Source organism: Xiphophorus hellerii, chromosome 2, assembly GCF_003331165.1.
Source record: "Xiphophorus hellerii strain 12219 chromosome 2, Xiphophorus_hellerii-4.1, whole genome shotgun sequence".
Classification (NCBI taxonomy): domain Eukaryota; kingdom Metazoa; phylum Chordata; class Actinopteri; order Cyprinodontiformes; family Poeciliidae; genus Xiphophorus; species Xiphophorus hellerii.
The window spans coordinates 11,487,210-11,511,376 of NC_045673.1; the positions used below are offsets into that span (position 1 = coordinate 11,487,210).

The following is a 24,167-nucleotide window of genomic DNA, read 5'->3' on the forward strand; positions in this document are numbered from 1 at the left end:
CACAGTCAGCAGAGCTGTCCATGAGGACAACTTTATGGAGATGCTGAAATCATCTCCTCACAGGATCTGTCAACTGCTGACACTCCCTAAAAGTACCAATATCAGCTTTAATGACCATGACATCATTGCCGTTAGCCAGGAATTATTATTTCCCAATCCCTCCCAATTCAGTCTGACGGTTATTGTCTAAAGGAAGACAGGAGACACCAGACCAATCAATGCAGATAAACTGAATGCTGCTATTAAGGCAATCTGCACTTTTTCAGAAGCTCAGCAGAGACACAGACTGATGGCCTCCATGCCACACTGCTGATCCATTTTTAATGGTCTTACTGTTCAATCCATGGACATACTTTTTCAGTTAGCTGACATTTCTGTTTCAATTTGTATTGATCCTAATTAATATTATAATATTCTGAGAAACACATTATTTGGCTTTCATTATATGTAAGAAATAATTCTGAAAAGTAATTATGTTTTTTTTTATCAATTTAATTATTAACCTTAATTTAGATGTAAATATATGAAATATGTACATATTTATGTTGAAATTTTCCCTTAGAGAATTTTTATTCTTCATTCTGTTTTATATATTTTATATTCTATCTTTGTGTGAACCTACTTTTGCCTGTTGCTGTGCTGCAGTTGCACAAATACTGCAGCAGTGGAACAAAAAAAGAAATGTCTAACTGTCTAACATCAAAGTTTCTCCTTTTTATTTCCATAATTAAAACAAACTCTAATGATAATCTAATGCATTTAAACCCACCTCTCTAGTCCATTATTTTGCTTGCTTTCTCAGATTCACAATAGCAGAGCGTGCGAGGGAAGTGTGTATGCATGTCCAAGAGCTCTCAGTTTGTTCTTCCCAAACGAGGAGGAGATCCATATCTCTGGATATCAGGTGCACCAGGGAGGTCGCAGGTGTGAAGAGAACAAAACAACCTAATAACACTGACCAATAAATGCCAAAGCCATCAACATTTCTCAATGCCTGACAGTATCATTTGTGACTTTCATTTTGTCTGTGTTTATGAAATGTCAGGTTAAGTTTGCCTCAGACTGTAGGTGGGGTGTTTATAGAGAGACTGGCTGATTACCTGCTTGTCAAGAGTGTGTTTGGCTTCTCTTTGGCCTGGGATGGAGGCTCAGGCGTCTACCTGAAGATGAGCGAAGCGCACCATGGCACCCCTTGTGGCTTGTGTGGGAACTTCAACCACATTGCTGGTGATGACCTCGCCACTGCTCGGGGTAGGGCTGGGCAAACTGGCCCCTCATCCGTTTTTCTCCTCACTCAGCACCCACTCAGTGCAATTACTGTTATTATACACTCAGCGCCGATTCTGGTCAATTATAGAAGAGGTGGGACTATCATATACCAGAGCAGAAAGAAAAGAACTGTCACTTTGGTTCTAAAAGCCTAGAAGAAGTATGAACATTTCCTCATATGGCCAGTAATATTAATTATAATCTCTGGTTTTGTGGCAGAAAGGTTTCAAAAATAATTAGGTCAAACCCTAAATATCTAAAATATGGACATGTCATTGCAATGCCAAGTTTTGTTTGAATTGGCTTCTTGTTTTACTTAAGAGACATGAACATGTACTTGTCATTTTCTAATCTGTTGATATGAGCCTGTTGGTGACATTCACTCTGTGTTTAAGGCATTCGAACAGATGAGCCTGCGGGGTTTGCTAACAGCTGGACAGTGGACCTTCCTCACGAGAGAGCTTGTCCCTCTGTAGATCTTGACTTTACTGGTCCTTGCCATTCTGAGTCAGACATGGATGTAAGAACCATAGAAAAACGTATCAGCTTTGTATTTGTATTTTCATTGTAATGTATTTTATTTCCTTTTTGGATGAAAATTGGCAAAAGAGAACATGTTGAGTTTAGACATGGGTTGATATGAGATTGTGATGCTATCATAACCTTGAGTACAAATAGCACTGCTTCACAGTATCACAGTATTAACACAAAAATTTAAATGAAAATGTCCAATATGGCCTATTTGCTTTTAGGACAGAAAAGTAACAATTAATTTAATAGTTGACTAGTTTCATGATACAACAGACAACCTCATTAAAAATAAAAATTGGCCAGAGAAATAAAATATTTGCAAGTTTCATCTACCGTATTTTTCGGACTATATGCCGCTACTTTTTCTCCACGTTTTGAACCATGTGGCTTATAGCCCGGTGCTGCTTTTCTTCAACCGCCAGGGGGCTCTCTAGCAGGAAATGAAGCATTGGAAGTCAAAATTGGAAATAAAAGAAGAGAATGTTAAGATCAAGCACATGCTAGCAGCAGGCACGGCGGAGAAATTTCTTCACACTCATGCCCCCTCATCATGGAAACAACAGGAAGGAAAAGATGCCGCTTTTAAGTTGAAGAGTATGGATGGATGAATGGACCCGCTGCATGTAAACTCGGCGTGAACGAATCCATGTTTCGGTGTTGGAGACGCAGGGCTGCGTCCTTAATAGCAGATTTATTACGGACGCTCCCTCTGCTGCGTCCTTGTGGAGGCGGAGATACCAGGTGCGACTTATATAATACGTTTCCAGTTTTTGTTTTTGTTTTTTTATTGTAGGTGTGGCTTATAGTAAGGTGCGCTCTATAGTCCGGAAAATAAGGTAATCTACACAAGATTAAAATTACACATACAGGTTTAAATACATTTGGTCCTGTGTGTTCAATATTCAGGTAAACTAAGCTGTACGGTTTCTTTCTAAAAACCATTTTTGATATGCATTTGGCATCACTGGCCTGTAAGAACATCCAGCTGTGTTCAAACTGGACAGAATCAACCTTTCTGTTGATTTGTTGAAAAAATCTCCCATTGTTCTACCCACTGTGTGCAATGCTCAGCACCACTGGCAGTAAAACTAACCCTCAGCATGATGCTGCCACCATCATGCATGACGGTTTGTATATCAGCCTTTGGTTTTAAAAGCCTCACCTTTCTAAACTTACAATATGTGGCCAAAGAGTTTCATTTTTGTCTTGTCAAACCATACAACTTTTACTGAGAATGTTTTGATATGAAGGCTGCTGGTTGTTCTTGAACATCTTTACCAATATTACCTCATCTAAGATTGATCTTTCTGGTTGAAGCCTCAACATAATTCCAGGAGGACAATAATTCCACACCAACTTGTATCCCCAGATCTTGCTTTTAGAAATAATCAAAGTTGTAATCATTCAACCCGTAATGAATTATTCAAATCCATGAATTAAACACTATAATTCATGTGACAATCATGCACACGAGTGTGTGTAAATGTACTTATGTTTTTTTTTTTTCAAACGTATGTATCCCGACCTTCTCATTCTTTGCAAATCTGCAGGATGCCATTGAGAAATGCAGTGCTCTTCTTTTCTTTCCGTTTCTGTCCTGCCATGAAAACATCGACCCAAATCCCTTTGTTGCCAGCTGTGTCTCTGACCTCTGTGTGTAAGTCATAGCCTGATCACAGCCAACTGTATGCATTCAAAACTTTTACTTGAACAGAATCTTGTATATCAGAAACTAAATTATTCCAAAATGTTCTCTCTCTTTTAGGTCCGATGATGAGGGAACATATTGTCGAGCTTTGGTTGAATACACCAGAGCCTGCTCACATGTTGGATATCCTGTAAGAGAGTGGCGGGACAGTTTTCCATCGTGTAGTAAGGGTCCTCCACTGCTCTCTACTGAGACACCTGTTAAACAGACTTATCCTCTCAGGCCCTCATGTGTCATTGTTATTGCTTGTTTCCTGTTTGTTCACAGACGACGGCTGCGAGGAGAGCTTTGTGTATAGAGACTGTATCAGTTGTTGTCCGCCCACATGTACATTTGAGAAAGAGTGTCTAGGAACCAACCTGCACTGCCTGGATGGTTGCTACTGCCCTGACGGTACTTAAACCAAATAAAAGGATGGCTAGGTTAATAAAATAAATCAAGATAACTGAATGTAAGCCCTCTCTGCACACAGGTCTCATCCTACAGAATGGAACATGCATCCCTGCATCTCAGTGTCCTTGTGTTTATCATGGAACATCTTATGTGCAAGGACAAGTGCTTCAACAAGGCTGCAGTGTCTGGTATGTGTGATCTGTCTTTTGTCGGAACATATGACATAATTAACCTCCTCATTACCTATTTTGTTTTTTCAGTGTTTGCATGGGTGGAGTGTGGAATTGCACAGAGAATAACTGCACAGGTGAGTCTATTGATTAGGAAATTTGATAGTCATGTGAAAGAAATTAGGATAACCTATTGAATATTCATTTTTTTAATAAGGAATTTTCAGATAACAATATCTAACTTAATTTTTTCTGGAGGAGAAACTGAACAGCTAGATTAAACAAACCAAAGGGAAAAAAATCTTGTTTTACTTATTAGACAAAAAATGTCAAGAAAGATTTGTATTCTCACTTTGAATAAAGTTTGGACACCGTACCTTCTAATGTATTTTGCTCACCCTATTTTGCTAAATTAATTTTGTTTTGTTTGTCTCACTCCTCTCTTACAACTGTGAGATATTTGAGAAGCTACGTGAATGTACGGACTGTTTCATGTTAACCATTAGCAGTATAATATCATGACCTGGTCTTTGCGTCTGTCGGACAATAATTACTTTTCTGACAGCCCTTTGATGAATGTTTTGGATCATTGTTATGTTGCAGGGTCCAGTCATGTTTCAGCATCATTCTTTTCTTTTTAATGCTGATCCAACACTGATTTAGAGGAGAATTCATGATGAATCTTATGATTGCGGGCTGGCTAGGTTTATGTCAATTATGTTCTTGTTATGATGCCTAAGTAATTTGAATTCAGTCCGAAGAACATTATTCCACAAGTACTGGTCTTAGTCTATGTACTCTCTGGCAAACTGTAGTTTGGCCTTCATATTTGGCTGATTTAATATTCTTTTGAGAAATTCCTTATGAAACTCATAAACTGCTACTTTTTTGTGAAGGCAACAGACAGCTTATCTAATCCTGTCATGAAGTGCACCCTTTTCAACTCAAAGGTGAACACCAAACTATAATTTCTGAGCTTCAAGCAGGGCATACTTTTTGGTATCTGCTTTTATGGGAATAAATTTATTCCTACTTAGAAATGACACATTTCTATTACATTTTCGTAAACATTTAAGAAGTTTTTTTTCTTCAGTTGTATTTATATTAATGGATTTTTATAGTATTGTTAAAATTGATATTGAACATCCATATGTCCAAATACAGTGACCCTGCAGTACTCTTGGGGGTCGGAGACTGCAAGCGCTTGCATATAGCTAAAATGTGTGAATGCTTGAGTCGTCTTCCAAAAACGCTTTCAGTTGTCTACTTTAATAGGTCACACGCCGTAAAACATAATATGCATTAAAATGCATAATGAACACCGTCTTAAACTGTGGAATTTTTGAGCCGATTTATGTTCTACAGAAAAATACACAAATAGGTGAATCCACCAACACTTAACCAAGAAAAGGGGTGGCTGTTAAGAAAAATACACTTTTATGCTATCCTAATTTTTTGTGATTGTAAGCAACAATTAAAGGAGATGGGAAAAAAAGCTACCTTTCTATTTTTTCCGTCACAGCCGAGTGTTCAGTCGTAGGAGACATGTTTGTGACAACATTTGACGGCAGGATGTTTCTCCAGCCGGGGGCATGTCAGTATGTGCTGGCAAAGAGCCGAGGCAGCAGCAAATTTACCATCACGCTGCAGTATACCACCTGTGAAGAGGTAACACACTGTCCCTTACACATGCAGAATAAAGTACTATACTAAGAAATATGTTTTCTTTTCCTGTTTTTTCTAGCCGATTGAGACAGTTGTCCTGTCTTAGCAAACTCCCAAGTCCACACTTGTGTTTTATTGTCTGGACTTAATTGTCAGAACCAAACCAGGTGTCGGCTGTAAAAAAGTCTCTTTGTATTGTTTATTTTAAGTTTGTGCATATTACTGAGAGGCTTGTTGTTTTTCTCATGTGAAGCACTTTGAACTGCCTAGTTGCTGAAATGTGCTGTACAAATAAACTTGACATTAGTTATGAACACAGAGACAAAATGACAATGGAACGGTCTAGATAAAAGCAAATTCACATCTAATACGGCATCCCAGTAGGAAGTGGGACTGGAAAAATCCCACCGTTTTTAATGACAATTTTTCTCACTGCTAAAGCCTTATAGGATTGGCCAACCTTTTTCTAAGCTTCAACTCTTATGGAACAGCTGTTTACAAGGATTATAAATGTGTCTAGGGCAATATTTGACCATTCTTCCTGAAATGTACAGTATATCTCAGGTCAGATATTGATGTTAGACAAGAAGGCCTGGCTCACAGCCTCAGGCTGAGATCAGGTTGAGGTCAGGACTCAACATCCAATTATACAGTAGTTCATCAGACTGCCAATTCATGTACTGAGGGGGGCATAAAATTGTCTGAAATGTGTTGGCAAAGTTTAGCACTCGTGAATTTAATGATTTTGATGGGTGAGTGATATAGTGTGTGTGTGTATTTCTGTGTATTTTCATGACATGACTGGTATTCTGTCACTTTGTTTCATGACAGCATCAGGTGTGCATTCAGTCAGTGACAGTGGTATTGGATGAAGATGCAAGTCATCAGATCACCTTGACCAGAGAAGGGGAAGTGATAATCGGTGTCAACCCATCCCCCACCCTGCCCTATGTTGACGGTAGAGGCTGCAAATAAATAATGGCATCAATTGAAACTAGACAATAAAAAACAACATTTCAAGTATGTGATATTGTAGTTATGGAACATAACTTTTAAAATCGAACAATTTTCTCTGGATGTACAGATGCAGTAACGGTGCACAGACTGACCTCTGTGGTCACACAGCTAAAAACAGGGATTGGTTTACGCCTGCTTTATGATGGCCAAGGAGGGCGGGTGTACTTGCAACTCAGCAGCCAGTGGCATGGACAAACGTTGGGACTTTGTGGAACTTTTAACGGAAACCTACGAGACGATTTCCTGTAAAGATGTTCTATCCATATGAATATAAATGTTAAAAATGTTTTTGTGAACTTTATTTGGGTTTTCTTGCAGGTCTCCAGCAGGGATGATAGAAGGTACTCCTCAGCTTCATGCCAATGCTTGGAAAGTGTCGTCTGCTTGTGTCGCTCCAGTTAATCTGCCCATTGTAGACCCATGTGAGATGAACCAGCACAACGGTATTTCTTTTCACAAATGTTGCTGTTAAAGCTTGTCTGTTTCTGGTCGGTCAGTCCATGATAATCTTTTTGCATGTGGCCCAGCATATTATGCTTCCCAGTGTGACGTGCTTTTGGAGAGTGTGTTTGCTCCGTGTCATGGCTACATTAGTCCAAACATCTACCAGCAGCAGTGCCGCTACCAGGCCTGTCGCTGTGGGAGCAGCTGTCTGTGCACTGCACTGGCTCACTACACTTACCTCTGCTCCAAACATGGAGTTGACGTTAATTTCAGGTCGGAAGTCTCTGAGTGCGGTAAGTAGGTGTCTATTTTCTATGATTTTATATAGTTGAAAGCCATAATCATCAACATTAATAGAAGTAATCTCTATTTTATTTTTAATTAGAGAAAAAAAATAAAATTTTAGTGATGTTTTATGTTGAGTTTTGTTTGTTGTTGCTGCTGCTTTAGGAGTTGTATGTCTTGGAGGAATGCAGTACCACTCATGTGTGTCTTCCTGTGGCCGATCCTGTCGTGCACTTGCCAACACCGAGACCTGCAGCCCAGCTGAGTGCGCTGAAGGTTGCGCCTGTCTAGATGGCAGTTACTATGATGATGTGCGCAGACGCTGTGTGCAGTTGTAAGACTGATGTATCTCCTAAATTATCTGTAAAAACAAGTGATTCTGAATGCAACTGAGAACTGGCTTGCACCAGTTGTTTTTCTGTAGTTCCACATGGAAAGCATCAAAATAATGTATTGAGTTTCTCATCAGGTCACAGTGTCACTGCTACTCCATGGGTGGTGTATCGCAGCCAGGAGAAGTGACCTTCAGTGCATCTGGCCCTTGGTATGTCACAGCTCCTCCAACTTGGTCTGAACATTTAAAACATTCTTCTCCTTCTTTCCTATCTACACATTGTCATACCTGAATACACCATTTGATTTCTTTGAGAAGGAATAAAAGCTTCAGTGATTATCAAATGAGACATAAAGCTCTTAAACTAAGATTGTGTTCGATAGCATTATTCCCTTTCACAAACACTTGATTCCTTCTCTCCCATGTCCTTCACTAGCCTGTGCAGAAATGGAAAGATGGAGTGTGAGCCAGAAGAAAAAGGTAACCTCTCTGCTCCCTTCCTTCTCTTGTTCACTCCAACAACAAAGTCCTATACCTCACTGGCTGTAATCAAGAGCTTCATTTCTGAAGTTGAAGCTTGTTTCACATGACTGGCAGCTGCTGGTGATGTCTTAAGCAACTGTTGCATTGATTTTGCTGAGTATGTGTGTGTCTGAATATTGTAGAACCAGACAGTGTAGAAGAGGGAGAGTGTCCAGAAGGAAAAGTGTATCACAGCTGCACGGAGCAAAGAGGAGGCGTGGCTTGTGCACCAACCTGCCGTAACCTGATGTTGAACCTCACCTGCCCACCCAACACACTGTGCATACCAGGCTGTGTTTGTCCTCCAGGGTAATAGATGGGCTTACCTTCTTTCAGTATTTTGCGCTATTTTTTACAGACTGTGATCTGTGAAATTATCCATTACTGCTTTTCATAGACAAACACAAATTACATTTTATCAGGCTTTTATGTGATAGATAGACCAACACAAAATAGTGCATAATTGTTGAAGGAGAAACATGCATGGAATTCAGAAATTATGGACAAATTGTGACGTGCATTTTTACTCATTACCTTATTGAACCATATGTCACTACAGTCAGGTTGTGTACTAGCAAGCTTTTTCCATCTAGAGACTAACCTTTGTGCCAATTATCTTTGTACTTCCAGTACAGTGTAGGACTCTGCGAGCATCCGTTCTTATGTTTCCTTTTCTATGTCTTAGGTTTATAACTGGGTCATTCTAACACATGAATACCTGATCAAATTTCAGTTCTCAATCAAACACTAATGTTACTTGCCTTTTATGACACTGTAATTTTGCAGAATAATTGAAATCAATTTAATTGATTAGGTGGAAGACAGTGAATAAAAGAACTGATGATAGCCTCATGTTGGAATTGGATCTTAAAATAACATTAGACAAACTTGACATCATTCTTGTTTCAGGTTTGAATTCCATTCACATTTGTTAATGATGAGCTCATTGATCGATCTAACTTCTCTTACCAGTACAACCTACATTTCTTTACATTTGTACTTTTGTACTTCACAGTAGGTTGTTTTACTGTGGGGATGGCATGTCCAGGATGTAAAGTTCAATTCTGGCCTCATCTGATTACAACACCTTTTTTGCATGCTTGCTGGTTTCCCTATAAGGCTTTTGTCAAAAAAGTATATCTGACTTCGTATAGCTTTCTTTCAGTAATGGCTTTCTTTTGGCCTTTCTTCCATCAAAGGTAAGATTTGTGCAATGTTTCACTTTTCTAGTTGTAAGATTCTCCCACTTGAGCTTGTGGACAGATTTAGCTCCTCAAGAGTAATAATCTTTCTTCTCTCATCTTCATGATGCTTTTTGTTCACTAATGTTCTGGAACTGACTTCTGACACAGTCTAAGCAATGCTAAATTTATCTAGATATTATTGACTAACAGAAACAATTTGTGTATTAGGTGATGGGGCTAATTTAAAATGGATTTGGTTGCTTTAAAACAAAATATGATGAAGGGGGTTTGAAAACATTTGTGAAGCACTATATGTGTAACACATTACTATCAATGAACAATGTCTATTTACTATCATGACAGTCATTTGTCCTAATGACCACTAAGTCAGTTATTATGATCTCGTGTAAATTTAATTTGTTCATCACTCAGCCGAAGAGATTTTGACCTCTATTAGATTTCCTGGATTTAAAAGGCTTACCAGCTAGCATTAATTAAAGCAGTGGCTGCCTGGAAGCTTATCTGAATCTGTAATCAATTTTAATTAATGAGCTAAAGTGCAGCATTAGGATTTAATATATTTGCTTGCAAGGTGTGTGCATTCCATTGGTGTTTTATCTGTTGGAAGGCTTGTGCTGCACCAGGGTGAATGTTACTATCCAGAGAACTGCCCCTGCGCGTGGCTTGGACTTGAATACCTGCCCGGACAAGTTGTGGAAACATCTTGCTACAGATGGTAAATATGTCTCCTGTACTTGTTATTTTCTCTCTTTAATATAGTATACATTAATCACTAAACCCTGAATTCTAGAGTAAGGGTTCAAACTTAAAATCTATAAGAAAAACAAACTCATTTAATTCACACATCTGCTCCATCTTTTTCTCCTCTCTGCTCTTCACTGGTGCACCTGTCCTTCAAGTGTGTGCCATCGGGGCTATTTTAACTGCAGCTACTCTCCATGTCCAGCTGTGTGTACTGTGTACAGCGACAGACACTATCACACCTTTGATGGCCTTGAATATGACTACCAAACCGACTGCCAGGTCTACCTGCTTAAAGTGAGTCTATTTTGCTTGCATCACACATGATATGGGATTCTAGCAGTGAGTTAGCATGTGGAGAGGAACATCGTTTTATCATTTCCTGGCCTCAGACTGATTTGAATCTGGGAAACAAGATCTAAGGTAATTTCTAATCTCAAAAGAAAGAGTTGGTTTTAATTAGAGCAGATTAAAGTGTGTTTGTGTGTAGGGGTGTGTGAGTGAGAGCGCAGCTGGGTGTGGACCACAGTAACGCAAGCAGACGTTGAGCAAAGCTGAAAGTGATACAAAGAAACCAGTGTTCACATCAAACCCCAGGGCTCCTGCGCTCCCAGGGATATAGAATTAGAATTAGCAGAACAGACATTCTGGTTCAGACCCAACCGACTGCTGGCCAGTGCTCAGGCCTAAAAAAAGAATTGGGAAACAGGTCAGAGTTGCGTCTCAACACTATTTCCTTGTGTTGTCGGCCCCACGTTATTTAAATTGGACAGATACTTTTGGCTTTTCCACAATTCTTGACATAATAAGTGGTTTCAAGCGAATAAAAATGTTTTATCTGTAGCTGCTCTCTGCATACAGTCAGACAGCAATGAGAATAATTGCAGGAATAATATTTTTTCCCTTCTTCTCTCACTAGAGTACTGGAGAAACCGAAGTATCCATTGTTGCCCAAAACAAGGACTGCTATGAGAGCGGCATTGTGTGCATGAAAATACTGGTCATTCATGTGGGACTGACCAAAATCTACTTCACTGACAACTCTGGCAATCCAGTACATTCTTTACATACAGAGTAACAGTCTAAACTTTTTCGAAGAACCCTGTTTATTTTTTATTTTAAATTCTATCCCATATTTTACTCCCCTCTTAGAGTCCTTCTACTGTTGTGGGTCGAGGGTCAGAATTTGAGATCTGGAATGCAGGTTACTACACCGTGGTCCACTTCTCCAGTCAGGATCTGACCATCCTCTGGGACCGCAAGACTACTGTACATATAAGAGCTGGACCCCATTGGAAGGTGTGAACAAAGAACATGATCTTTTCAGGTTTATAAGAATGTGGTCCAAATCAAACTGTTGAGTAAAAACAGATTTTTGGATTTTTAAATCAGAAAACCATCTGTCATTTTCCATTTCACAATTATCCTCTACTTTGTGTCAGGCCTTCCCAAATAAATCCCATGAAAATACACTGAAGTTTGTTTTAATGTGAAAAAGTTAAAGGAGTATTACAACTTTTAAACCTTACTTCTCTTTTTTTTCCCTCCAGGGTCTCCTCAGTGGCCTGTGTGGAAATTTTGACAGTGTGACAGTGAATGATATGACCACATCTAGCCACATGGAAGTCAATAACGCACAGACATTTGGAAACAGCTGGGCCCTGGGACAGGTATGACTCAGCTTAGCCGTACTGCATTGATCTTTCCTTCATCTCCTTTCTTCTCTCCGTCTTTGTCTATAAACGTCTCCCTGACTCGCTCACTCCTCCCTTGTTCCCTGTTGCTCGTGAGCTGGTCTCCCTCGAGTCCACTGTGATATTTAAGAGTAATCAGACACTTGATCTCCCTCTGTATGTGTGTAAATGTGTGTGTTTTAGTGTGAAAGTGACTACATAGTTGAGCGACCGTGTGAACGGGACTTGGGGAGACAGCCGTACGCTAAGAGGGAGTGTGCTCTCCTCTACAGCGATGTCTTTGCACCCTGTCACAACGTGGTAAGTGCCACTAAAACGGACACAGTCACCAACTCACATTCATGCAGAGTAAATGCTGCAGTGGAAAGGTTATCCGGCTTGTAACAGGGGAGAAGGGGTTGAAGAGGGGTTATGGGAACGACTCTTAACTGATCCCTGGCAAATACACTTTTTGTTATTTAAGAGATAAACTGCACACCAGCTGCTAGGCTCCACAATTTCTCTCTCTCTCTTGCTCTCTCTCTCACACACTGTTTATCTGTTTATTACCAGTAGATGGAGCCATGTTTGCATAAACAGAAACAGTCTATGGGCCATAAATGTGAGTGTGGCACATACCTTGCTTGGATAATCAACCAATTAAATGCAAACAAATAATGTCTATATAGGTTTGCTTCTTGAAAGATGAAGGAAAATCCTGAACATTTGAACAAGTAAGCTCCTCTTAGTGCTGGATTTTCTTATCTATTTCAAATCTGTGTGGTCATGGCAATCCTAATTGAGCATATTTTTTATCATTAACCAGGGTGTATACCATCCAAAGAAATCTAAACTAAAATTGATTAAACTAGATTTACCTGCACTGTTTAAAAATACTCACAGCACCTGTTTTTCTTGTTTGACATTGAATCAAAGTTTACTTGTTTTAGGTCTCCTGTGTTTAAGAAACATTATTTCTGTTGACATGCAGCACTGGCAAAATATAAATTTTTATTCTAATACTGCTGTTTCTGTTATCTAATTCATGTCTACAGTCCTTCATAATATTAATATGTTGTGATGTAATGTAAACCAGTGGTTTCAAAAATTGGGTTTTGAAACTCGCAATGGGTCATGAAACAACATGCATCACCACGTCTATAAAACAAGTCAACAAGCAAAAAATTATTTTGATGTTTTATAGCAGATAAGAACAATGATCAGAATTTCTTTTATTATGAGGTTATTAATTGGATTATTTACAATACATGTGTTTAAATAATAGTTATCTTCCAAGCCTCTCCTTGTTTTTGCAACACTGACAAGTTTAGAAACTACCAGATTAAAGTACTATGGGATGAAATGTGCTGCTTAAGTGAATCATAATACTTGCTGTCAAAGAATGAAGGTGAAGTTAATCTTGCCTGGGGTATTTTGGCTGTTCATCTTAGCACACATCTGATATATTGCACTAGAATCCGACCCACATTCTCTTTGTCCTGATATCACATCAATCCTTTTCCTCTGAATTATTAAAAAACTACTCATCCCATAAACAAGACCTCCCCCAGCCTCTCCCAGCGAGCATTGGCCTGGTTCAGTCTATGATTATGTGTGTGTTTCTGTGTTTGTGACCGTGTATGCATGTTGTGCGTGCCCTTCAGGTTGATGTGGCCTGGTTTTATAGGAACTGCCTAACAGACACTTGCAACTTGCAACCGCGGGGGAGACTGTGAGTGTCTCTGTACGTCCATTGCTGCGTATGCACACAAATGCTGTCAACAGGGGGTCACGATACACTGGAGGTCTCCCTCTGTGTGCCGTGAGTATGCTCACATAGACAGACCGAAGCAAATGTTTTATTGCCACACTTCTTGAACATTTTCACAGTCTTCAACTTCAATGTATATTATTTGGATTTTATGTAACAGACAAACATGTTTAGGAATGGGTAGAGCAAACTAACCATTGCTTTTAAATATTGTTGCCATACATCTATATTCAGCCCCAATACTTTAAATTGTTATTGAACTGTATGTTTAGTACCTTCAACCTTTTGCTACAGTTACAGTAATTGCACTGGAAAGAATAAAGCCATTATTGTAAGAATGTCATATGAAGTCTAATTTGGAGTTTTCCACTAGTCATGTGGTGAACATATCAAACATATGAAGGAAGGTGCGTTGGTCACATCAGGTAAACATTCTAATTGTTGGCCTACATTCAAAGGGATATGTGTGGTAAAGAAGTAACTCTGTACACCTGGTACAAACTTGGTGATGACAGCATTGTGCTATGGGAATGCTTTTCTTTAGCAGGGACAGGGAAGCTGGATCAGACTTGATGGAAAGATGGAAGGAGCTAAAAACAGACCAATTCTGGGCTTAATAGAAATCAAAACAGTTTTCAGATTTTTTCTTTTACTTTTTTGGAAGCCCATGCATCATGTTCCTTCCACTTTAAGTCATTCTTTGTGTTGCTTGATAACATAAAATCTTAATAAAACGCATTGAAGTTTGATGCTTTAATGTAAAAAAAATATGAAAAGTTCAAACAGTGTAGGAAGAAATTGTGAATTCTGGATGTTACTACCTCTGAGATTTTAAACACTTCTGAACGATCTCTTTCAGCCTATGACTGTGAATACTATAATCAAGGTGCGTACAAGTGAGGATTTTCTTTTCTTCTTTTGTTTATGGGTTTATATGCATTCCCGGAGGGGTTGTTGTCAAACTCATTTCCTGTTATTCTGCCTCATTTCCCCGAAGAGCTCGGCGATGGCCCATTTTCCTTGGTGAGTGCTGTCTTTAATGACACCATGTTTGGAGTGAATCGTACCAGCAGCACAGTGTTTCCACTTACAAGAGAAAGACCGGGACAGTTGCCAGCTCCAGGCATTCTGTTCAACTTTATGATCACAACAGGGCTATGGAGGAACAGGACATCACGTAAGTATCCACCACTACATAAACTAACAGTTATTGGTGCTGTGAAGGTGTAAATTAATCATAAATGTCATTGTTTTTTTCAGGTGTTCCTGTAGTTTCCCTTGAGTCTGCGGAGAGGCCAAACTACTTTCTCACAGTCTCAGGACGCAGCCGTCTTCAGTTGGAGCAGTGGAGTCGAGGGCCAGAGTTTAGCCGCAGAGCCACCTTCATCCAGCACCAGGGTCTGTTTCTACCAGGTTACGCTTCATTCGAACTGGTCAGCCAACCTGGAATCTTTCTGACGCTCACACGTGGAGCGGCTCGAGCGCAGAGATACGGCACTGCGGAGGGCTTCAAGACCAGCAGCAGCTTCACACTCGAGGGTCAGAACATGCTGTTGCAGTCACATGAAGTTAATTATTTTGGAATACAATGTGAGACACAAAGTAGGGAATTGTAAAATGTTAGAAAGATAGATAGTTTTTGAAATGCTTTTTTTTTTTTTCAAATAAAAATCCAATAACTGAGGCATGCTTTTGTGTTCAGCACCCGGAGTCAGTACTTTGTACAGCATAGTGTAGCATGTCATACTGCAGTTATATTTTAACATCTTTTTGGTTATTTTTGCTTTGAAAATAGCTCAAACTTAGTCAGATTGGATATAGAGCTTCAATAAACTTCCATATCTTGCAACAAATTCCACGTAATATTTAGCTAGGCTACACCAATACATAAACTTTGATGTTACAATGGCTTTCTTCTCATCTTTCTTCTTCCAAGTGGGGATCACAACAAATAGTTGTCCTATTAAAAAGAAAAAGAAGTTCGTTGATCTTGATTCTATTCAGGGTTGTCAAAGTAAAGGCAAAAAGGGATGTTGAACAAAAAGGCAAATCCATTCAACCATTTTCAGATTTTTATCCCCAGACTTAAAAAAGTCCATTGTTTCTCTTGTTCTTCACACGTTTGTGTTACTCCAACACAAAAATCTAATAGAAGACATGAAATGTTCAGGTTTATGAGATTTATCCTCATAGAGGTCTGCAAATTATTTCTATCTCCATCATTTAGTTGCAGAAAAACAGACTTGCATGTTTTTAACACTTAGTTAGATCTTAAATTGGTTAACAGTGGAAGCTCTTTTCAAAAGAAAAGAACACCTTAACCAGTGTTTAAGTGTATTATAGTTTATATATCATAATGGCTATTGTATTCTTTTTGATCTTAATATATTACCTTTTTTAATCAAAGAGAAAATGTGTAGAACAACATTTTTTTTCTACTTTTTCTTACCTTGATCTACAAAGGTAAGATCAAGGTACCTTTGTAGGTACCTTGTAGGTACCAAACCAGTGTTGATATATCTTGGCTTATACATTTTCAGGCAAAAATATAAAGACTAATAAATTTGTACTATGTGAGTGACAAAAATGGTAACGTAGAATTAATTGAAAGCATAGGAGGCTAAGAGTAACAGAAAACCATCACAGCTGTTGCAGAGCACTGTTGCTGCTAGGTCTATTTTCTGACTAGTCATTTTCTTTTTTTGAAAGACACAAAAACCTAAATACAGAGCTGCTTATGGCATTTTAGCACTGCTCTGTGGAGTCTTTTGATATGCAATAAAACAGCATGATATGCACACTACAAAGAAGCAGAAAAGAAAGAACACATCCACAGTGATTAAAATGTCCACAGAAAGTATTGCACTTACCCCTCTGTCCATAATAAAACCCATTTTTAAATGATACCTCTGCTTAGAAAAAACACACATGTATTTTGAGCAATAACAATGGCATATTTTATTGTACCATTTTCTTTTTTTTTCACCTTTTACATTCATCAGTTTTAAAAACTCATTTCTATTAACTTATTTTTAAACTAAAATGCATGTTTTGAATGTCTGTTGTCTTCTGTATGCTTTGCAAATTTTACTGCTGAATTTTGTGGATCTGACTCAAGCTTACATATCCAAATTGTTATTGGGCTCACTGTCTGTGCACCTATTCAAACTACACAGAAAAGCTAACTAATATGTTTATCATTTGTTACTGCAGACAGTCCTTTTGTTATACCATACCGCATGATGTGTGAGTGGCGTTATCAGGCTTGTGCAAGTCCCTGCGTACACGCATGCAGTGATCCAGATGCAACTCGCTGCCAGTTCCTGCCTCCGTAAGAAGTTTGGCTCAACACGGGCCCTCGCTGTACTACCAACGTAATCTATGATCAGGTCTGGCAATGCAACTGTTTGTGTGTGTTATAGGGTTGAAGGCTGTTTCCCTCGCTGTCCAAAAAACATGGTGCTGGATGAAGTCACAAGACGCTGTGTCTACACAGAAGGACTGTGAGTGCAAGCATGATTTTGTCTTTAAATCATGTAAAAGGTTATGGTTTCTGGTGCATTCTAACTTGTCTCCTGTAGGTGTTACCCTCCCCTCAACTCCAACGCCTTTTGCATATGTGACTCAGTCCAACAGAACCACTACTCCACCACCAACTACAACCACAAGAGCAACAACAATCTCCTCCACTACTGTTAGTCCCACCACATCTGCACCCACCACGACTACACCGACTGTTCCCACCACAAGAGTAACCACTGAACCAGTCACTACTCTGCTTACTACATCTCCAACCACAACTCCTGCTTCTACTACAACCATTGTTACCACGACTCCATTTGAGACTTCCACCCAAAGTACAACCGTAATGACCCCCACTCCAACCACAGAGATCACCTCGACTACTCCCTCCACTTCACCCACTACAGTCCCTACAACTACTCCTGAGGTTACCACACCAACTACACTGCTTGTGACATCCCCAACTACCCTGCCACCAACGACCACTGTCATCACAACTGTTCCCACCACAACTGTACCTGAAACCTACACCCACGACTATGCCACAACCAGAAACAACAATCACTACAGAGATTTCCACCCCAGTGGAAACTACCACAACCCTTCCTTCAACTGAACCCACCACTGTTACCAGCACAGAGATAATCACAAGCCCTGAAACCGAAGAAGTGTCTACCAGGATTCCTTGGCCCACTGGTCCATGCACAGTAAGTGTTACTTCTCTAGTTAAATTTATGCCTATAGACAAATGGTCAATCTTGTGGACAACATTTTCAAATCTAGGTTGTTTCAGGACCGATGTATGTTATAGGTGTCTTCTATAACTGAGTAAGGCTGAATGGACAAAACTCCATTCAGCCTTACTGTTATCACTGCAGTGTCTTGTGTTCTCTTGAACACTAAATAAACCTCGGGCATATTATAAAAACTACATGTATGATTCCTTTTAAGTAGCATCTTATCTGGCAGTAAGAAACCATGTAATTTATGGTTTAGTATTGTGAAAAGATAATTTATGAATCCCCAGGAAGAATATTTGGAGGAAAGCCAAAGACTGAGACTGTTGGCATGATTTAATCATTTAATTGTTTATTTTAGAAACACAGTGAGCTACTATGAAGTGTGAACTTGCATACATAGGAATGTCCTGTGTGATAGCTGCTTAAAAAATAAACCATTTAATGTAAAAAAAAATAGTCACCCCAAATATGTAAATTGTGTCCACAGCCTCCATTCTCCTATCGTATTGATGAGTGTGCCGAGCTAATTTGTTTCAACGGAGAGCTGCTCTTTCACAACTCCTCTCTCCACTGTCGCTACAATACTGCCCCACCTCAGTGCAGTCTGCTGGGCCTGCCTATCCTCATCAACACAGACCCCTGTTGCCCATTGTGGCAGTGCCCATGTAAGTTTTGTTGTAAACCTTAGAAGAAAAATGATTGAATCACCTTTTTCCTGAAAGCTCTCCTGTTTGCTTCTATCAGGTCGCTGCACTGTGATGTCAGATCTACGTGTGATCACATTTGATGGTAACAATGTGGCCTTGTATGACAATGGTTCTTACATTTTGGTTAATCTGCCCAGAGAGACTATTATTGGCACAGTGGAGAAATGTCCAACCAGCCAGGTAAAGTATCAAAACATCTGAGAGAAAGAAATTAAATTTGAAGAAGTTGTCTTGAAGAAGCTTCAAGGTTCAGGTTTGTCCTTTGTTTTGCTTTTAGAGCGTAAACTCCATCAGGCGAACTGTAAGTGAACGACGTTGTCTGCCAGCAATTACATCTGTTGCATCTGGGCAAAGGCAGCTAATTTCTCTCTGCTGAAATGGTTCCAAGTGCCCATGCAGTAGTTTTCATACCCTTTTCACAATGTGTCACATTACAACTGCAAACTAAAGTGTACTTTGATTTGATTGTTTATAATACACCAATACAAAGTATAATATGTTTTTCAATTGAAACAAAAAGGATTTCAAAGGGTTTTGAGAAATAATTTCTGTGAAGCTGCTTTTACTCCAATACAATCTTCAGTAGTCACCTGTTTGTTAAGGTCGTTTCAGTTTAAATACAACTGTTCTGTGAAGGCTTGAAAGGGTTGTTAGGAGCTACATACAAAACAATGTGAATGTGGGACAGTAGACAATAACTGCTCATTACCCTGAACTCCATCCCCAAAATTAGATATAATGGTGCCAGCATCATGCTGTGGGGTAGTTGGTTAGAACTGAGGGAAAATGGATTTAGTTAAAAACAGGGCTATACTAAAAAAAAATTGTTAGCTTCTAAATATTAGATACTGGAGTGGAGCTTCACCTTTCAACAAGACAACGATTCTAACATTTATCAAGGCTTCAAGGCTGTGATTTATATCAAATCACGTATATGAGTTAGAATGTCCCAGTCAAAGTCCAGGCTTAAAACCAACTGAGAATCTGTGACAAGACGTAAAAAATTTCATACCCCAACAAAAGTAAAGCTGTAATTAGAATAGCAGGTAATTCTACCTTCAGCCTCCCCCTCGCTCCTTAGGGAAAGGCTGAGTACAAATGCAAGCCACATATTTTAAATGTCTTTTGTTGTTTTTTCATTAACATATTTGATAACCATTTATCATTTTCTTCCATTTCCAATACCATTTGTGTTGATATAAGTTAAATCTGAAAAAAAAAAAATAATTAAACTTTTTGAATATAACATCTAATTTGAGAAAAGATTCAATATGTGTGTGGAAACTTTTGCAAAGCACTGTTAGTGTTATTGCCGTCTATAATTTCCATTCTCCACAGAGTCCTACTGGTGGAACATCTGGTCTTTGTTTCAAGAAGCTTAACATCACTACTTCCAACTACAGAATCATTATCAACAGACTTGATCGAAAGGTTCCCCTCTTTACTTTATCTAATGCATGAGCAAACATGTAATTTTCCTTCAGAAATGAGTGATTTTTATTTGTATGTGATTGAAGGTGACAGTGAACTACAGAGCTGCTAAGCTCCCATTCTCACGTCACTCCCTTTATGTGGAAGATACAGGCAGCATGTACCTGATCCACACACCTGGCAGCATCAGCATACAGTGGTATCATAGCACAGGGATTATGGTGCTGCAGTACAATGCTCCGAGTCATGCATTCGTCCCCACTCGTGGCCTGTGTGGTGAGTCCATGCACACACACCCTGCTCATCAGCATTAACCTCATTTATCTAAGTGCTGTTTTTCAGCACCTAAAGGCTTAATGTTTGCACCGCTGGATCACATTGACTAGAGCCATTATTGGATGTGACAGTTTGAGATTCTAAAAGCCATTTAGACACATTACGCAGTTCCAGACAGGCAATTATCTCACCTTTAGCTTTCTATTGCTCACTGTCTAAGCAGCAATGAAACTTGAATGCACCAAAACAGCTGTCTGCCCAATCTGCCAGGTTGCTGTGATGGGAATCCAGAAGATGACCTGAAACTCCCGAACGGCACGGTGGTCAGAGAGGTGGGAGACATGATGCTCTTTCTGCAGGCGTGGAGAGTCCATTTGACGGATGAGACTGAACACACACGCAGGGTGGGAGACAACTGCACCACAGGGGACTGTTCCACCTGTCCTTTCTATGCTTACCCAGAGAGCCTTCACACCATGTCATAGCAAGGTACTATCAAGGCTCCACACAGTATTTCACACACTTGATTTTGAGGCAGGTGCTGACTTACTTTGACATCATTTGAGGAATCAAAATGGATACAAATCGGTTTATAAATTAGGCAGATGACAATTGATTCCAAATAATTCGCCAAACATTTTACATAATTAAAATGATTTATGTTTTTTTGTTTGTTTTTTTTTTAAATTGAGAATGAAACGAAGAAATTATAAATTTGACATATCAATCTAATACAAATTTGCAGGTGCCTCCAGAACAGTTCTGTGACATCATGTGGGCAGGAGACTTGCATTACAAGGATCATCAGTGTGACTTTCTGGCTGCTTATGTGGCAGTTTGTTACACACACCAAGTCTGCATCGGCTGGAGGCGGCACAATTTCTGTCGTAAGAACACACAGGCAAATAAGTCTTATACAGTAATTTTCAAAAGTGTTCCTACCTCTTTAACTTTATATTTACTGTTTAACTGAAATTTTCTCTGTTCACAACAACCACAAGCATCAATGTGTTTAATTGGGATCTTATGACAAAACCAACACAAAGTTGGACATAACTATGAACAGTCTGTTCAATCAGATTAAGCTTTGAGTATTTTGCAATGTTGAATTGGCAAATGTTTCACTCTAGATGTGCAAATCTTGTAGACGCACACACAAAAAGACTTTAAGTTGTTATTGCAGCAAAATGTTGCTTACCCTACTATTGACTCAGGGGGGGCTAGTAACCTGTGGAAAGTGGGAAAAACCCAATTGATATAAATACTTTTGTAAGGTACTGTATGTGTAAATGTGTGCTCACTTGTGTTTCTCTGATTGCTCACAATCCTGTCGTCTTGCAGCATTAAGGTGTCCGCCTGGTAAAGAGTATCAGCCCTGTGTAAGCACCTGCAACAGCCGCACTTGTCTGAACAAAGACTACTACGAGGAAACCACCTGCTCTTTCATCAGGGAGGAGTGTGTGTGTCGCAGTGGAACCATCCTAGCACCGAGCTGACTCTCCCTATTGTGTCACCGAAGATCGATGTGGTGAGTGGAGAGGGTTGTAAAAGCATTCCTTTGTGATGAAAATGGCTCTGTCCAAGATTCTGCTTTACTTTCAGGCTTTATAAACATATACATTCCCACAGAGTCAATGTGTTCTATTTAATTAATTGTGGTTCGTTCAGTCTGCACAGACAATGAAGGTAACCCCCGGGCCCCAGGAGAGGTGTGGAATGGCTCCACTCGAAGCTGTTGCCTCTACAAATGTATGGAGAACGGCTCTGTGGTGGCTGTTGAGCCAGACTGCAGTGCTGTCCCAATGCCGCTGTGTGAGAGGGAGGGAGAATATGTGCTGGATGTACTGGAGGAAGGATCCTGTTGCCCTAAGAAGATCTGTGGTGAGTTCATTATCAAAGTCAAGAGAAGTACCTTTGTTGTCAGAGATCATTTTTAAGTGAACTCTTATATTATTGTGTTCTTTGCTTGTCAGAGTGCAACATGACCATCTGTGACAGTGAAGCTCCTCCTTGCGATAATGGAAACAGGCTGGTCATTGGTTACAGCGCACTATCCTGCTGCCCAGAATACCGATGTGGTAATATGCAAACCTTAATTCTGCCTTCTTTTGAATAAGTTTGCTTCAATCAAAACTAATTTGTCTCGGCTTATTTATTTTTCAGATTTTCATAACAAATGTCATGTCATGAGAAGCAGATGTAATTCATATCCAGCTATGCAGAGTTCAGTTGAAGTTAAATGCAATTGATTTAGTCTGATTCAGATCACATTACTTATAGTAACAAAATAACTTCCTTTTAACAGCAAGAACCAGAAGCAGAACTAGATTCTGTGGGAAGTGTTCTGCTACAAGGGGTTGAAAGAACTGAAAGCAGACACTAAAATACAGAAACACTGTTCCATTAGTATTTTTTAGAGATCAACAACTGTTAAGCTAAGGAAGCCAAGGAAAGTAACACAAATAAACAGTAAAACACTAAGCCACGAGTGAAAAAATTGAACAGTACTCAAATAACTCATTGCAGCAATATGTCGGCTAATTGCTTTTATCCAGAAAAGATCGTACTTAAGCACCAAGCCAGGGATGTTCTCTATTGGAAATAAAAAACAAAGGGCATTCAGTTAGTTGAAACCATAACTCCTTTGTCCAGAAAATAGACATCATTAAACTCTGAATCACTGGATCAAGGAGAAAACCAAATTAAAACAATTAAGTTAATGCCTGTAATAGCTTTGTCTATGGCCTCTTCCAGAAAAGTGACAGCAAAACACAGAAACACCTGGGTAGACATGCTGTCTGTGGGCAGGAAAAAACACAAAGACATTTAAAAGTTATTGGTAGCAAGACTGGCAAATAATTCATCAAATGAAACGCGTATTTGTTCAACCTTCTCTATCTCTACCTCATCTTCCTCAGAGTGTGACCCTATGGCGTGCCCTCCTGTCTATGCTCCCGACTGTAGAGAAGATCAGTTCCTTGTTGAGGTCAGGGGGCAAAAATCCTGCTGCTACTCTTACCTTTGTGGTAAGTTGTAATTGCTTGTCAGATTTGACTTATGTCATTATCCTTCTATAAATTAGCCTGTGTAATTGTCCATTTTCTGTCTGAGTAGTGTGTGAGTCATGCATTGAACCCATTCCAAGTTGCTCTCATGGAGAAATTCTGGCTGTCGATCCAAATTCCACCAACAGCTGCTGTCCCCAGTACCACTGTGGTAAGCGTTTTGGCTTGTGTATCCATGTGCATTTGTGTCTGTGTTTTTAATATGTTTACTCCCGTTTTTCCGCAGTGTGTGATGTTAATCAATGCCCTAAATCATCTCTGAGCTGTGCACCTGGTCTCTCTTTGGTTGAAACTGCTGCACCCGGTGACTGCTGTCCCCAGCATCACTGTGGTAAGTGGATGGCAACATATGCACTTTATTTGTGACTCGGCTGATATGCGTAGTTGTCTGAAGAGTTGCTATGCCTGTCACGTATTTATAAAGTTTCACACGACTGCTCTCTTTAACTTTGTTTCCCTTATGCACAGAATGTCAATGTGAAGACCTAGCTCTCCCCATATGTCAGCTGGTAAGTAAGCAAAACGCTGTATCAGAAGTCGCTCTTTGCCAGAAAGCAAGCAAATTCAGTTAAGTAAGCACTTTGTTCTTTACTCAGGGGGAGGTGCAGGTTGAAGTTCCTGACAGCAGCACCAACTGTGGTTGTCCTCAGTATGCATGTCGTAAGCATAACCTCTGCTCAAAGGGTCAAAAGATTCAA

General features: G+C 39.5%; 1 protein-coding gene across 1 annotated transcript in view; it reads left to right on the forward strand.

Annotated features, from left to right (window-relative positions):
* Window positions 1-24,167, forward strand: part of otogl (otogelin-like) — a 34,733-nt gene that overhangs the window by 4,319 nt on the left and 6,247 nt on the right. Inside the window, 49 exon segments of the mRNA XM_032577433.1 lie at window positions 803-924; window positions 1,046-1,251; window positions 1,665-1,789; window positions 3,351-3,457; window positions 3,566-3,672; window positions 3,776-3,901; window positions 3,981-4,089; window positions 4,162-4,208; window positions 5,594-5,739; window positions 6,568-6,694; window positions 6,821-6,998; window positions 7,072-7,196; window positions 7,281-7,490; window positions 7,648-7,816; window positions 7,952-8,026; window positions 8,253-8,296; window positions 8,482-8,647; window positions 10,151-10,258; window positions 10,443-10,581; window positions 11,204-11,338; window positions 11,437-11,583; window positions 11,835-11,954; window positions 12,162-12,278; window positions 13,622-13,669; window positions 13,671-13,779; window positions 14,588-14,614; window positions 14,726-14,905; window positions 14,989-15,267; window positions 16,942-17,059; window positions 17,151-17,251; window positions 17,310-17,776; window positions 17,778-17,957; window positions 18,478-18,655; window positions 18,735-18,877; window positions 18,975-18,998; window positions 20,036-20,128; window positions 20,215-20,404; window positions 20,675-20,847; window positions 20,849-20,893; window positions 21,150-21,291; window positions 21,746-21,888; window positions 21,890-21,932; window positions 22,073-22,285; window positions 22,378-22,482; window positions 23,323-23,430; window positions 23,519-23,620; window positions 23,696-23,800; window positions 23,938-23,978; window positions 24,066-24,129. Coding sequence (XP_032433324.1) covers window positions 803-924; window positions 1,046-1,251; window positions 1,665-1,789; window positions 3,351-3,457; window positions 3,566-3,672; window positions 3,776-3,901; window positions 3,981-4,089; window positions 4,162-4,208; window positions 5,594-5,739; window positions 6,568-6,694; window positions 6,821-6,998; window positions 7,072-7,196; window positions 7,281-7,490; window positions 7,648-7,816; window positions 7,952-8,026; window positions 8,253-8,296; window positions 8,482-8,647; window positions 10,151-10,258; window positions 10,443-10,581; window positions 11,204-11,338; window positions 11,437-11,583; window positions 11,835-11,954; window positions 12,162-12,278; window positions 13,622-13,669; window positions 13,671-13,779; window positions 14,588-14,614; window positions 14,726-14,905; window positions 14,989-15,267; window positions 16,942-17,059; window positions 17,151-17,251; window positions 17,310-17,776; window positions 17,778-17,957; window positions 18,478-18,655; window positions 18,735-18,877; window positions 18,975-18,998; window positions 20,036-20,128; window positions 20,215-20,404; window positions 20,675-20,847; window positions 20,849-20,893; window positions 21,150-21,291; window positions 21,746-21,888; window positions 21,890-21,932; window positions 22,073-22,285; window positions 22,378-22,482; window positions 23,323-23,430; window positions 23,519-23,620; window positions 23,696-23,800; window positions 23,938-23,978; window positions 24,066-24,129 — 6,376 coding nt within the window.